The sequence below is a fragment of the Alosa sapidissima genome, chromosome 19 (genome assembly GCF_018492685.1).
Source record: "Alosa sapidissima isolate fAloSap1 chromosome 19, fAloSap1.pri, whole genome shotgun sequence".
NCBI classification, from domain to species: Eukaryota; Metazoa; Chordata; class Actinopteri; order Clupeiformes; family Clupeidae; genus Alosa; species Alosa sapidissima.
This window is the reverse complement of record NC_055975.1, coordinates 18,318,919-18,334,935: the sequence shown is the minus strand read 5'-3', so window position 1 is coordinate 18,334,935 and position 16,017 is coordinate 18,318,919. Positions and strand designations below refer to the sequence as shown.

The following is a 16,017-nucleotide window of genomic DNA, read 5'->3' as shown; positions in this document are numbered from 1 at the left end:
GAGGTTATTGCATGTGAAGCATGTTTTCCATGTGTCCTGGAACATTGTTGTTGCTATATTGAGTGTGAGCATTAAGAGATATACAGTATAACATAAATCACACAGGAGCACAGCATGCCTACTGAGTTGTGAACTGATATGGTGACTGAGTATTTGGGGGGCGTGTTAGTGACGTTGATATGTGTATGTGTCTTTGACAGGAATGGAGAAGGAGGGGGAAGGGTATGTGTATCTTATTTCAGGACCTTCTGGCCCACTGTATCTTATTCTAGAGGGTGGTTGCTCTGTGAACTTTTGGGCTACACTATCTTTTTCAGAAGTATAAATTAGGATAATACATTAAAACTAGAAAATGTAATTTCGATGAAATTACCAGTGCATGAAAATATAAACATACTGTATAACATAAAATGCCAAACAAACTTTTATTTGGAAACAGTTGGCAGGAGTCATAGTTGATAACAACTGACAGTTGAAATGGCTGAACAGTTAAATAGTTGAGTAGTTTAAATAGTTAAATTATTTAATAGTGAATTATTGTAGTGAGGACATTTATTTTGAAACAGTTGTGGGCAGAGGAAATAGTAGTCTGAAGAGAGCCAGATTGTATGCTTAAAGCCTGAGACAGAGTATATAGTTTAAAAGTTGAATTTAGATAGTGTAATGGATGTTGATAGACAGAACGTTGAATGGATGTTGATAGGCAGATTGTTTAATGGATGTTGATGGGATAGTTTAATGGGTGGATGAGTGAGAGTTGGCCTAGTTGAGCAGAAAGCAGTTGATACAGGTGCAAATCAAGTTAATTAGCCCATTGTGATGTCATCAACCCAATGTTAAGTCAATGGGGAAAAATAAGCTTGTTTTTTATTACAATCTCAAAAAGTATAAAGTTTACAAAAGTGAAAAATACATTCCCCAAGTGTCCTTTTCAAGACCTACGTTACAAAGTTTGAACGAAGTTTCTACGTTAAACAGTTAAAGCTGAATTAGAGGCAGAAATTTGGTGGGAAGAATAAGAAGAAGAAGAAGAAGAAGAAGAAGAAGAAGAAGAAGAAGACTTCGGATAACAGAACAGTGCATTTTCATGCACTGTAATTATAGGTTATTTATGAAAACGGACATGGCGTCCACATACAATGTTGTGTAGTTGCATCAGCAAGGTTATCAGCAAGCCCCTCGCTCTCTCTCTCTCTGTGTGTGTGTGTGTCGCGCGCGTTTGAATGATCCTGAATGGCCTGAGTATGGGGCGGAGTCTCTTAAGACTAGTAAGCATCATGACAGCCCACAGAGAGAAAGCCACGTTTGAATGAGTGCCGGTGAAAGCTGAACAACGGTTCTGACTTCGGTGCAGCCTGACTTTTAATTGTACTTGAATTAACAATTTAACAAGTTAGACTAGGCTACTCAAATTTTGGACATAATATGGCCAGAGGGGAAGGGGCTGAGCAATATTCAGCTACAAGTTTATTACCACCGAAACCAGGACAAGATGATGAAATTAAAATCGCTAAGGTAAGACTATTCTTCAAAGATCGGTAAGGTATTTTTTTTTATGTGGAACACGTTCTGGTATGCGCTGAAAAGGCTATTTAGGCTAAGCCTGACTGTGTTCGCGCTTGGTTTAGATTTTATAAAGCTGAATTATTTCAAGAAATGTTGCCAAGGCTGTAATTGTAGCCTTGGCTAGAGTAGACCTCATCTTGTGAAGACGATTAAAGCCTAGGTTAAGTTAACCTAGCTCTCTGTTTTCTGAAAACCGTTTGGCAAATGGTTTGGGTACGATTCTAATGAGATAAGTGAGACCACCTTGCTCTATAATACAATGGCGGTTAACGTAAAAATGCAAATTTCTTCCAATCCATTCAGCTGGTGGTCTGTCGTCTGCATCGGCATTACTAAAAGACGCTACGCTACATGCCGGTTTTAAAGCGACAGGGTTTCATTTCATTTAAAGTCTCTGGTTTAGTGTATCCTATGTTGCATCTGAATTTACGCAGCATAGTCTATTTTTTGATGACTGACAATAAAATTATTGTGGTGAGACCTCGATAATAAAATGATGGGAGCGGGCGGGCGGCTGATAGAGCCTGAATATTATGCATAGACCTTTCGTGAAGTCCTTTCGTTCGTTCCCCCATGAAAAACACAAAATGCGAATATTCCTCGTCTTCTTCTTGCGCTACGTGTCGAGAGGTGTAATATTTTATCAGTTAAATAAATTGGGTTACGTCGTGAATTGGTGGTATGGGTGTGGCAGACTATCAATTTTAGTCTTTATCATCTCTCTTTAAAGCTCTAAACACTGCACTGACTTTTCAGACCGCTAAATGAACCTTCTAATTTAGCTAAGCGCAACCAAAATTCCGTTTAGGGACTACCACAAGTAGCCTAAACCATCATCATAGCCTTCTCTAAAACACAAGGTATGTTAATTGGTCCAAAGCCTAGGCATAGACAGGTGTCTTCCAGAGGTCTCTCCATATGTGTGTTTGCTATTTACATACAGTGGACATACCATATAGCTCTTAAGATCGACCAATGGTCAGTGTGCATTAGTCAGCAATAAAGCAAGGCTTCTCGTAGTAGACTATACAGTAAGCCCACGGACAGCTTTTGAATAAGAAGCTTGTAGCATAGTAGGTTCACACTCAACTCAAGGAGGATTGGCCGGGCCATCAGACTATCGGCATATCTTTTGGATTAAGATCAGCGAGCATTTCTTAATTGGCTGAGAGCGGAGTACATTCTTGTGCCCATTGGCCAACACGAGAGGGTGTGAGCCCACCTGACACTGGGCTGACCATGTCTCGCACCCCTTGGCCCATGGATGGAATTTCAGGCTGATCCAACATCCCATGCTGCGAGCCAATAGGGAGCCCACCCCCCCCCCCCCCCCCACACACGCACACACACACACACACACACACACACACTCTTATCACAATGCACTCACACCACTGTGTGACATCAGAGCATTGCGGATCGCACCACTGTCGGGGAATCTCCAGGGTGGGCTCGCAGTTGACTGTAGACGTGTGTGTGTGTTTCAAATTTTTCATGGTTCAGTACAGTGTTGGAGAGAGGGTGTCCAGGCATCCCAACTGAAGGATGTCTCATCAGGCAAAGGGGGGGGGGGGGAGAGACAGTTGTTACCAAATGTTGGGTCTGTGATTATAAATCATAAATGTGTTGATTTTCATAAGACAAATAATAAAATAATAATAAGATAAATAATAAATAATAAGACTGCATACCACTTGCAATATTATTACAGTCAATACACTTCAATAAACGTATTGTTATGTTAGCCATATAATCATTGTGTAGAATTTTCTTTCTTACAGATTCGAGTTCAATCCTATGTTTTTTGGATGCACATACACTTTTACTCCCCTCTTAAGTCGCTTCCCCGTGATTCAGTTTATGACTTGGTGGTCTAAGCCTTTTGAAAGCTCAGTGAACTGAACATCTGACACCACTGTACCCATTGCCAAGTTTGTTCTCCCCCTGTGGACAGTGTGAATGCTGAGAGGGTGTAATCCTTTGGCTCTTTGTTCTGTCTGTCTGTGCTCTGCAGAGGGAACAGAGAAGGGACCATTTGTCAATCTGCAGCAAGATCTGCTACGCCATCGGCGGTGCCCCTTATCAGATCACGGGCAGCGCCCTCGGTTTCTTCCTGCAGATCTACCTGTTGGACGTGGCACAGGTGAGTTTCCTTAACGCCTCCACTGTGAAAGAGAGAGCAAGCCAGCTGCCTGACCCTGTGTGAAACATGACCTAGTTAACAATATTATTCTCCCTGCCACTGTTATTGGGCGTTCTCTCTACCAGGTTTTAGGCCTTGGTGTCAGTGTTGGGCCTTGAGACAGTGGTCATTGTTCATGCTGTCATATTTCTGAATGTTAAGTTGTAAGGCTTGGCTTGACAGTGTTTGGAATTAATCTGATATTAAGTAACTATTTTCCTAGAGTCTAGATGGTGCCAAGTTCTTTGTGAGCAAGGTCATGAACGAAACTAAACGTTCCCAAAGTATTTCGTGATCAACTGAACACTGGGACACTGTTGCAACTGGACTTTCATCATAGACCTTCACTGGCTGACTCGAAACAGTGACCCTGTCTCAAGGACTCAAATGCTACAGCATGATTCATGGTGCCTGACATATGCCAAGGATCTTGGTTATCAGACGCCTGCTGTGTAACATTGTTACCATGTTAGAGAGCACCACAGGGATCTCAACGTCACGACAGTCAGCAGGGCTGAGTGTACGTGTGTGTGTATGGGGTGAGGGGGATGACCTTAGCTAGTCATGACTTAATTAAATTAACTCGAGTAGGATGATGTTAACAAAGAGGATGAGGGACCTGAGATTTATCTGTTTTTAGAAGCCATGCATACATTCTGAATTTTTAAAATAAAGTATTATTCCTTATATTTATATTCTTTGCTTCCCTCTCTCTCTCTCTCTCTCTCTCTCAAGTTGGACCCGTTTTATGCCTCCATCATTCTGTTCGTGGGTCGGGCATGGGATGCTATAACAGACCCAGTTGTCGGCTTTCTCGTGAGCCGGAGCCAATGGACTCGTTTTGGACGCATGATGCCTTGGTACGTGTCTGTTTCATTACTGAATGTAAAACTGTCAAATGTGGAAGCTATAGAAAAACAAGCTGATCCAACCTGATTTCAACAAGATGATCCAAGGTGATTATTTCAGTATGAAAGGAAATGAAAGACGACCGCAGTCAAACTAGATCAACAGTTAAACACAAGTCACAGGTGATAGCATAGCATAAACATCATCTTGTCCTCTAGTTTAAATTTGTACATTTCAAAGGTTGTTGACTTCACTTCCCATTACAATTAAAAAGGAATTGACTAACTTGATTTGACTACAGTTCTGTCAAACATGTCATTGTTATAGTTGTGGGTGTTTTCAATGGTCAAATAGTTGGCACGGGATGTTTTTTGTTGTTCCTGTTGTGGGTTTTGTTGTTGTGCATTCCTCATATGAGGGTCTACACTGATAAGAATGCTTTTTCTTCTATGCCAGCATGTGTGGAAGAATGCTTGGAAGAATTGTTAACATGTAGAAGTACACTTTATCTCTGATCTCTGATGCCACTGCATTTCAAAACGTGATTCAAGCCGTTTTAGATGTCGGGAGGGAAGTGCCTCTGTCTATTGTGCCATGTAGCAGGAAACTGTCAGACCTCAAGCACTGACCTACTTTACAACAAACGTGTGCTGACAATATAAGAGGTATCTAGCACGCACCAATAAAGTTTCATGCCTGGACAAGTACTGAAGTCTTGTCATCTCAGCATTACAAACTTTGGAACTTTACATGCGTGATTCATATTGGATGTCTTCTATGTCCCAACACTATGTCATGGATTTTACATTTAAATTTGAGTTCATATCCGCATAATACCAGTTGCATGAGATCAATTGTTTTCTGAGACAAGTTCTAGCGATGCATGCTAGAATTGATTAGGACTGGGCAAAGGACACGAACAGCGGATCATATAACCAAACCTTCAGGGTGGAACAGTGAGGGTAAACTTGGGCCAGCTCCCAGATTGATGTGCTTTAGTCACTTCACTATTTTGAGTCTGTCAGCTGTGGGACACGTCAGCATGAACTTGGCCATACTCTAGTTGAGAACATGCTGTGGCCCACAGTAGCACTCACAGAGGACTGTTTGAGCACATCCATATTTACATCCCCCTTATCATCACTTCCAACACCTTAACCAGCACTAACACTCTTAATCATCATTTTTTTTATGTCTGTGTAAAGTGCTTCTGGTTACTTTTGTACCTGAAAATGTGCTTTATGGATCAAATTTACCCACTTACTGAGTCATCTCACTCCATAGTCTTTGTTTTGTTTTTATGAGAAGGGTTAACAGGAGAGATTCATGAAACCAGCTTCTTTATCAAGAATCAGAATCATTATTTAACACATGGGAACACCCCAAGAATTATTTGAAGCATGACGCATGGAGGAAGGACAGGTGATTGAAACCGATTACTGGAAATTCATATGAAAGGCAAGAAGTCATGTGAGCGCCACGACGGAAGCACCGCTCCCGACATGTGTTGTGAGTGCGTAGAGCAAACAGCAGGGGGGAGGGGTAAAAAGACTGGTGGCTTTCTGATTGGTCGAGCCGCACCACACCACCAAATGCAGCCAGTCAGGTTTGGAAGAGTCATTAGTGGCTTCGAAGAATGACTGTTGCAGTGGGGGCTCGACTGATATGGCTTAAGGTTACCATCGGTCAAGTGAAGGGCATATTCTTGGCTGAGTCAGTGGGTTCATTGTTGTCACTGTGACTGAGAGGATTATTTTTTTTTTTTTTTCAGTTTTATTGTTAATGCCTCATTAACCAAAGGCTTTTACCTTAAACCACAGATATTCAATAATGATTTAGGTCTTTTGATGATTAATATATTTTAATTACATAATTAATGTGAGATTAAGCAAAGATATTCTCTGACATCCACAGTTATTCCATATTGATTATTTTCAGCCATAAAGTCTTTTCCCCCATATTTTCCTGTATTGTAGTTGTCAGTTGTAGTTGTAGTTGAATTTTAAGATGATTTATCTTAGTGAAATCATGTCTACTTACATTTTCCTTTGATCACATTAATCTAGTTGATATTAAGCAATTTGACACATCAAAGTGCTCCCGGCAAATCTTTTCCAGTCCACCCCTCCACTTGCCCACCCACCCCACCTTGTGAAATTCTACCTCATGGGTAGCAGCTGACTTCTTCCAAAATAAATATAAGAGTCTGTTTTGGAATTTGTCAGTGGCATGTGTATCCAGGTTGAGGTCAGTTTTGTATAGATTGTAGTGTGTTTCCTCACGTGGTGATTAGCACAGATTTTCTGTTTGTACACATTTAAACACACACACTACACTACACTTCACTAAGTCGTATGGCAGAGGATGCTTTGATCTCCTATGTGAGAGCATGGGTATGATCTGAGTTTGCATGGTTCTATAGTACAAATACTTTATTGTTTTATCTCAGCTGGGCGTGTGTGTGATTTGTGCATGACCTTTTCACTCACACGTCCTAGTCACATGTCCCTAAAGTTATACAGGTTGGTTCAACTACACATGCAGAAATTATCATCTGACGACAAAGCATAAACATTCAAGCTATGTTTGGACTTGATCTACATTTCATCTCAACTTCAAAGTATTGAAAACTCTCTGATAGTTGTTCAAACTTTAAGAACAGTCCAGATTTTGTTTCCTTTTTTTTTTCTTTTTCAGCAGCTTTATCACACATTCAGATTTATGACGTATGATCATGTGAATTTCCACTGTCAAACTTTGGCCCCAAGCTAAAGCCACTGTAGCCAGTATACTTATCTGGAAAGCTTAAGATGGGCATCTGTGGAGGCCAGGTGAAGGCCATCTCTCTCTACCAAATAATTTCCATCTGTACCACATGCTTTTAAGGGAAGGGGGACTTCTGCGGTAGCTAGGTCTGGCAGAGGCTAGCAAACAATGCACAGAGAAGCTTTCAAGTTGCATAATGCTTAGGACTGCTGTGGAAGCTAATGAACTGAGTGCAGTGCTTGCCTGGTCTCTGCACCTCTGCTTTGTGACAAGGTTAAGTGTTTTCACTTTTGTTTCCATCCACGTGAATCCCAGCGGACTTCTTTCCAAAGCAAGCGCAGACTCTGGAGGGGTTACAGACACCTTTTCAGCCTGTGTACACAGAGGGGAAAGCGATGCTCGTGTGAATACAGACCTGTTCTCTCGGGTTTCAGTATCCAGCCAGGACAGAGAACCTTTGTCCAGTGATGAACTTGGAGTGCTTATCCTGGTGCCATGGTGTTTTTGCAGCCTCAGTGTTCCTTTTGAGAAATTCACACTGTTCCCTCTAACAACTCCCACTCGCCCACCTACAGATGATCAGTGATTGAATTTAGGTTCCCCGGAGTTGTTCCGCTCTTGCGTATTGCTCTTTTGCACGTCCTGTAATTCTATAGTAGCACTTTTTGTGTCCGCCCCCTTGTACAGTGGGCTCAGCTCCAGTTAAGTTGCTTGGAGTGGTATCTGACCTCAGATCAGACCATAGCACGATTCAGCAAGGCACCAAGCACTGCACACAAACCCTGTTGAGGATCTGTGTATAGCGTCCCTGTTATTAAACAATCTTGTCATTGGTACTTGTCAGCCTTCCGTTGCAGCTGTTTGTAGGCTATGACCCAAAAACAGACAGGCATGCATGCATGCAACTGTGGCCAGGGCATTGTGTCTTGGCTGCAGGATGAATAGACAGTTACTATGATGGTGTCATTGGAAACAAACAATAGCCCACCAAGCACATTGATGTCTGTAGGGAGAGAGGTCAGACAGAGAGATAATGAACTAGCCCTGGTACTGAGAACTGTGAACTGCATTGTTGGTTGACACTGCATTGACACTTCCCAGTTACCACCATTACAAAAGCAGTCATCATTATGCTAGATGATGATGATGATTTTATTTAAGTTTAATTGATCTGTAGTTCATATCTATAGTATGACTATTATTTAAAAAAAAGTCCATGTGCTAGTTTATTCACTGTTTGTTCTCGCCGTTGTTTTCATGTCTCTTTCCAGGATCCTGATCTCCACTCCATTCGCTATAATGACGTACTTCATGATCTGGTTCGTTCCTCCGGTGGAGCAGGGGAAGGTGATCTGGTATCTGGTCTTCTACTGCCTCTTCCAGTCCCTCCAGACGGTGAGTTTAGTCTCATTTTTGTCTCACCTTTTTCTCTCACTAACACACACACTCTCTTTCTCTTTCTTTCTTTCTTTCTTTCTTTCTTTCTTTCTTTCTCTCTTTCTCTCTCTCTCTCTCTCTCTCTCAAATCATACTCAAAAGAGTCATACTCTGTAACAGTCCCATGGCCTTGTGTTGTAAGATGTCTGAATGTTTGCTTTTATTTGCAGTGTTTCCACGTGCCGTACTCTGCCCTCACCATGTTCATCAGCTCGGAGCAGAAGGAGCGAGACTCTGCTACTGCCTACAGTGAGTCCCGTCCCAAACGTTGAGCACTAGTTTCATCATGTCCCAGCCTTTTAGTGCCCATAGCGTTACTTACATCTCTTGAAGGTGCAGCCTATGATTATAATATATTGCAAAATGGCGCAAATAGGGTAATCTGGTCTTAAGCTTTAGTGAATATGGTCTACTTTTGGTGGCACCTACCGCTTTAAGAGGTCTGAAACTAGGAATTGCACAGAAGAACAGTTCATAAGCAATCTCTTTACTTGGGTGCAACTGACAGGCACATCGGACTCTAATGTGATCCAACGAGCCTCTCTCTACATGCTGGCTTCATGTACTGAAAATAGCAAATTAAATTTAGCTAGCGCTCCAGTGCCTTTAGAGTTCTGTCCTTCTGAACTGGTCTTAGAATGGCATTCAATCCCAATACCCTTTCATATAAAGATGAAACCCTCTGAATTAGTAGTGGGCAAATGTTCACTGACTTCAGTGTTTGGGCCGCCGCCCTCATTCCTGTGTTACATCCTTGTTGTTCTCATGTTACAGGGATGACAGTGGAGGTGTTGGGCACAGTGCTTGGCACTGCCATCCAAGGCCAGATAGTGGGTGGCGCGGTCGCCCCCTGCATCCGAAACAACCTGGAGGACCTGAACTCTACTCTGGCGTCAGAGGTCAACATATCGGGCATCTCCCTGAATGACACTGTAAGAGAGAGAGAGAGAGAGAGAGAGAGAGAGAGAGAGAGAGAGAGAGAGGAGGGCGTTTTCCCAGCCACTGATAATTGTCCATGCTGCCTGACCCAACCTGACCTAATTCATGCTTGGTTTCCCCATCTTGCCTCCTCCTTCAGAAACAAGCCTACATGATTGCGTCAGGAGTCATCTGCATCATCTATGTACTCTGTGCCATTGTGCTATTCATGGGAGTCAAAGAGCAAGAAGGTTAGTGAAGCACTAATGCAGCCACCATGTGTGAAGGAGCCAGGGGGCCATGTTGATTACTGAGCTGTGCCTCAGTGCACTTATTTTTTCTGTTTGTATTGTGTGCTGGTTTTTGCTGCTTTCAAAAGCAGATTTTTTTTCCATCTATTTATTCATTTTTGTGTCAGTTTTGTTTCCTTTACACATTGAAATTACAGTTAGCTTTCAACATTCTCCCGATTTGTAGCTTTTGTTTTGTAGCCGATTTGTAGCAAACTGATTTCTTTACCATTTCTCTTTCCCCTAGAGAGTGGGCATCTAAAGGCGGACCGCCGCATGTCATTCTTTGAAGGGCTGCGTATGGTGCTTAGCTTCGGGCCCTATATCAAGCTGGTCATGGGCTTCTTGTTCACCTCACTGGCCTTCATGGTAAGAGGCACCTTGTGTGTCATCAGATACTGTATGCTCACAGCAAATAACTGAAGGAAGCCACACTCTTTTTAAAGACAAGATTGTATTTACAGCACATTGAGAAATGTAAACATGCATTGTAGTGGAACAGTGTTTGTTGTTTAATGTTTTGGATATTGGATACGATTGTACAATTTGTTGGTTTTGTCTTTTGTAGCTCTTGGAAGGAAACCTCGCTCTGTTCTGCACCTACACTCTTGGACTGCGGGAAGACTTCCAGAATGTTCTGCTGGCTATTATGGTGAGTGCTCCAAACTTGAGGCTCAGGCTTCACTCCCTATTTGGTATTCAAGCTGTGCACAGCAGTTAGAGCCAAAAGTCAGCTTTGTTCAGGTCAGTCCACCCAAGTAGGCCCGGGTTGAAGGAGGATTCCCCTGTCTCTGGATTGGTTTCCTTTTGTCCTCAAAACAAAGCATGCTACAGTAGGAAGCACATTAAAACTGATTCTTTTATGCGTGAGGGGAGAGGCTCTGTGCCACTTGGTTCAGCCCAGGGACAGACGATGTCTGTTGGCAGTACTTTGGTGCTCGTTTGAGACAAGGTGCCTTGTCGCCATGGAAATGAAGTGCGAGATTTTCGGGTTGAGGGGACACATTCTAGAGACATCTGGGAAATAGTCCCCCTCTCACTAACACTCTCACCCTCTCACTGTCCCAGCGGGCAAGCAACCACGCAAGCGACAGACAATCACTGAGGCCTTTGTGCCACCACAGCAATCTGTTTACTTTGATTGAAAGGACAATTTCTTGAGTAGCTCTGTCTCTATTCCAATGGCCAATGAAAACATTTATTTGACAGGCTTAAAACACAGCTCTCACTTGTTGACCATAGACCATAACTGAGACTGGTGATCATTCCACCCAGTTCAGAATGTATGTCAGTGCAACAATATTTCCGTAACGAGTGTCCTTGTTGTGGCATGAGAACAAAAGCCGCTAGAACCACAACACAACACGTGCAAGCCCCCCATCATACGCATCAGCTGACGGACCTCCAAATGGGGGAATGACCCTTCCTTGTTAGTGGTGGCGTGTCTTGTTGATGTTTTGGGGACGCACATGGAACACGTGTGTGTGTGTGTGTGTGCTTGCTTGTACAGGGGGGTGTGTTTGGATGGGTGGGATTTGTTGGGAGTGATTCACGTGTTCTTTTTGTTTGTTCTTCTGTAGCTCTCTGGCACCGTTTCTATCCCATTCTGGCAGTGGTTCCTCTCACGCTTTGGAAAAAAGACTGCCGTCTACTTTGGCATCACGGTACCTACACCATAAATTAGTCATTCTTTGTGTGTGTGTGTGTGTGTGTGTGTGTGTGTGTAAAATGGTAAATAAATATTTGTGTAGTAAGAATTACTGAATATTATTTTGATACTTCACTTTCTGTGTATTTAATGAGCAATGCATTTCTTTAGAAACTGCCTAGATGAATGTGTGTCTAAGGTTCCAGTCCACATTTACTCATATATGTTTAGATCAACACTGTGTGCTTGGCTGCGGATGTGTATATATTTGATCTCAGGGCAGTACAGTGCTACATATTTGGATCTGTTGCACACGTGTGTTTTTGGCTTGTGTGAGTGATGACACCTTTTCTCCTCTGACAGTGGGCTGCGCCCTTCATGATAATAGTCATCTGCATCGAGCCTAATCTGTATGTGACATACGTGGTGGCGGTGGCATCTGGTATCAGTGTAGCAGCAGCCTTCCTTCTCCCATGGTGAGAGACACGGCTGTTCGCCTGGCAGCTTTTTCACAGTTCATCACTTTTTTCATTAAGTCAGTCTTCTCTGATCCACGCTGCTTCTAAGCCATGCTAGTTATATGCATCTAATGAGTACAAAACATGCTGTATGACAACTCTTCTGATAAGGAACCAACTGGTCAAGTCAAGTCAAGTCGGCTTTTATTGTCAATTTCTTTACATGCACTGGTCACACAAAGAATTGAAATTTCGTTTCTTACTTTCCCATGCAGACATAGACATGCTTTAAATACAGACATAGACATACTATAGACATAGCCATAGACAATAAACATTAAATTAAAGTGCAAGACTGAAATATAGAACATGTATGTATCAAAATAGAAATATAGGACATATATATAAAGAAAATAGAGGTAGTTGTGTTGTATATTTATATAGTCTTAACAGTTACATGAAGTTTAAACTTGTGCTTGTGTGACCTGTATATTTACATTGATATGCAGTATGCAGTAATTTCAAGTATATCAGGCTTGATGTGAAGCAGCAACACGTTAGGCTGCGCAGTCACAGTGCAGTTCCACAGGGCGGTGTTGGGGGGGAGGGGTTAGGGTAGACAGGATCCTAGTTTCCTAGGTTCCTGGCTGGCTGGTGGTAACTGGTAATCTACAGACAAAGTCCTTGTTAACTTAAGTGAATTGATGTTTTTATTATTCTGTGTAATCTGCGTAGGTCAATGTTGCCAGATGTTGTAGATGACTTCAAAGTGCAAAATCCAGATACTCACGGCCATGAAGCCATTTTCTACTCTTTCTACGTTTTCTTCACCAAGTTTGCCTCTGGAGTTTCTCTGGGCGTCTCTACCCTCAGCTTGGAGTAAGTTTTAGTTTCTCTCCTCCTCTACTCTCACTCTGCCGCGCTCTCACACCCCATGTCTATGGGCTCTGGCAAAAACAAAGACCTTTTGGTGTTTGTGTGCCTCATCACAGGCATACTGATTTTTGACTGTTCAGGTCATATAAACTAGTCCTGCATTTGGACTACCAGACTGGCCTTTAGTGCATCGTCCAGCTTTTCCTGCTTTATGTTTACTGTCCCGCTTTTAAGAGCTTAAGCTTCCTGATTAAGACTGTTTATGCAGCCAGGCCAGACTGACACAAAACAGTGAGCAAATCCTTACTCATTCAGCCCAAAAGCTCTTTGTAGCCCCTCTTTGCTTTTCTTTTCTTTTTTTTTTTTTTTTGTCTGGCCCGTACTCTCCCCCGCTCACTCATTTCCTCCATCATCCACAGTTTCGCCGGGTACCAGACCAGCGCCTGCACCCAGCCAGACTCGGTGAATTTCACACTGAAGATGCTGGTGGCTCCTGCCCCTGTGGTTCTCATCTTCGTGGGCCTCATCATATTCAAAACGTACCCAATCACGGAGAAGAGGAGGCAGGGAAACCGCAAAGTGTTACAAGAGCTAAGGTGAGGCTCCCACGGATCACACTTTCACACACATTTTGACATGTGAGCATATAGACCCTTTCAAGAGTTCCATTATCAGCATCATAGTTGGCCCCACAAGACTTCCTTTTTAACATTCCATATGTTATCTTAATGCAGAGGAAGTAGATTGGGAACCAAATAGAATGTTCAAGCATTGTTTTTGTTTTTATTGTTGAAAGGGTCTATACACAAATATACAGGTGTTTAGAAACTGGGTAAGGGATGGTGAGGTGCATTCAGACAGGTTAGACTTTTTTAACATCGAGGAAGAGGGGTATCTTCTCTTGCATAAAAGTTTAAAAGTTTATTAGTCTGTGTCTCCGCTAGATTCTAGTCTCCCATTGACCAGTCATTTAACAGCAACCTGTCTGAACCCAGCAGAAGGGCACAAAGTGAAAAAGAGTATTAAATCAGGCATCTTGATAAGCGTGCCTATTACAGAATGATCCTTTTCCCAGACAAGTTGAAAAATGGACTTTGGGTCCACAGGGCTGTGGATTAATGCTCTGTTACTGCTTTGAAAGGGTGGGAGTCATGCTGCATTGGAATGTTGACATTAGGAGTCGACCTTACAGGTTTTGTGTGTACTGTATTGCTGCATTCATTTTTTGTTTCACACTGTTTTTTTTCCTCCTTCTCTTGTTTCCACAAAACAGGGACAGTGACCAGGATTCACAGACAGACTCTACAGAGCTGGGAAACATTGTCTAAGGAACAAAGGGAATATTACATACTGTTTTTCACACGCACATACATTACCACGTCTGCATGTGTTAGTACACACACAAACCTCAAAGGTCACCACTTTGTGACTGTTCATCTCGGCTGTCAAGAGTTTAAGGTCACCTTCAACGGCTGCCATGGCTATGCATTGAGGTATTCAGCGGGAGATTTAAAAAAAAAATTGAAGAAAAGTTCTGTCAATGCCGAGACTACAGTCTCCACATCTGTGACAGTGTCATCAGCCAAAACATGGGATGCTCGTTGGAATAAGCTCATCAATCTTTTATTACAAGTACAAATGAAAGGATGGTTTTACCTGATCGACGACTTGTGTTGTTACCAAAGCAAGTCGTCACAAGCACAAACCCTATGAATGCACAAATGCAGCAGCATTTACAAGCGTGTGCCTGTTTGTTATTTCATTTTAAGCTTTGTATGCAGAATACACCTCACGAGACGAACTAAACTTCCGTTTTTGTTGCAGGTTTACCTGTAGTGGTACAAGCTCACTAAATTCCTTGAATTAAAACAGCTAAAAGCAGTTACATGTAAAATAGTATTTATATGAAGCAAGATAACATTGTACTGTGATGGTCAATCTTGAGTAAGGATTGTCATTTATTTAACATTTGGACTAACACCGTCAGAGTGAGCTGCTTTGGCAGCTTCTTGTGTGTGCCCATCATGGTTGGTGTTTCAAAGGTGCTATTGTCATTTCAATCATTTTGATATAAGGCTGTGAATTTGTTTGTAAATATATGTAGATGTACCGTCTCTCTGTGTCTGGTATCCAGTTGTTGACGGACTTTGAGAAAAAAAAAAAAAGAACACTGGAGACATTGTCAGGCGACTGTGATGTACGGTGATATTTGTTTTATGATACTGTAAAAGGTTTTTTGGAGAATAACTTTATTGCCAGAGAGATTTTTGCACATTTAAATGAGGTCATGGGCAACACATTTTTCAGACACCTACCTGCTTATGTTGCCATTCATGGACTTTAAAATGCATGTTTTTTGGGAAAGTATGTTTAAACCTTTGATGTAGTTTTATTGCTGCAGCTTTGTGTTGTACTTGTGATGGCAAATCTTTATGGTTTACTTTTGCAGTAACTGGAACATTGTATTAAACTGATTTAGGCCTTTATCTGCCTGCAAAGGCAACCAAACAACAAAAAATGGCCTAGATTCTGAAAATATGTATATGTGTAAATACTTTAAGTTGTAAATACATTCAGTGTTATGTAGATTAAGTTTGCCGTAAAAGATGCTGCTAAGTCCCGGTACCGGACAGTTGGGTTGGGTACTAACTTGTAATGAAATGAAAATGTTTATGATTTAAATGAAAAAATAAAATAAATACTAATATAAATTCACTTTTTATGTCTGTTTCTTTCTGGGGGAACTGAAGGTTGCTTTTAGCCTGGCGAGCCAGACCCACATTAAAATGTAGGGTCTGGGCACTCACCGTTCGCAGTGCTCAGTCCGAGGGGCGGGATAATCAGTTGTCTTTCAAATTCCCTCTGCACGCAATAGGATATTTGTTTTCAAGTAGCAGGGAATTCAAGCCAAACCGTTGCAACTCTGCCATCAATCATTATGTTAAGCCCACCAAACGACTCTATACATGATTTCAATGTCCTGATTAAGTTTCGATTTCTGGAGCTCACAAGCCAACGGAGAGTATA

The 16,017-nt window shown here is 42.1% G+C and overlaps 1 protein-coding gene across 1 annotated transcript; it reads left to right on the top strand.

The window, feature by feature from the left end:
* The first annotated feature begins 1,272 nt into the window (after positions 1–1,272).
* LOC121693045 (sodium-dependent lysophosphatidylcholine symporter 1-B-like) lies at positions 1,273–15,701 on the top strand. Its single transcript, XM_042072196.1, has 14 exons — positions 1,273–1,515; positions 3,581–3,709; positions 4,484–4,608; positions 8,635–8,758; positions 8,971–9,049; positions 9,575–9,732; positions 9,879–9,969; positions 10,256–10,377; positions 10,577–10,660; positions 11,589–11,672; positions 12,020–12,132; positions 12,850–12,993; positions 13,410–13,586; positions 14,264–15,701. The coding sequence occupies exons 1-14, from the start codon at positions 1,426–1,428 to the stop codon at positions 14,316–14,318; spliced, it is 1,575 nt and encodes a 524-aa protein (XP_041928130.1). The 5' UTR covers positions 1,273–1,425; the 3' UTR covers positions 14,319–15,701.
* The last annotated feature ends 316 nt before the right edge of the window (positions 15,702–16,017 follow it).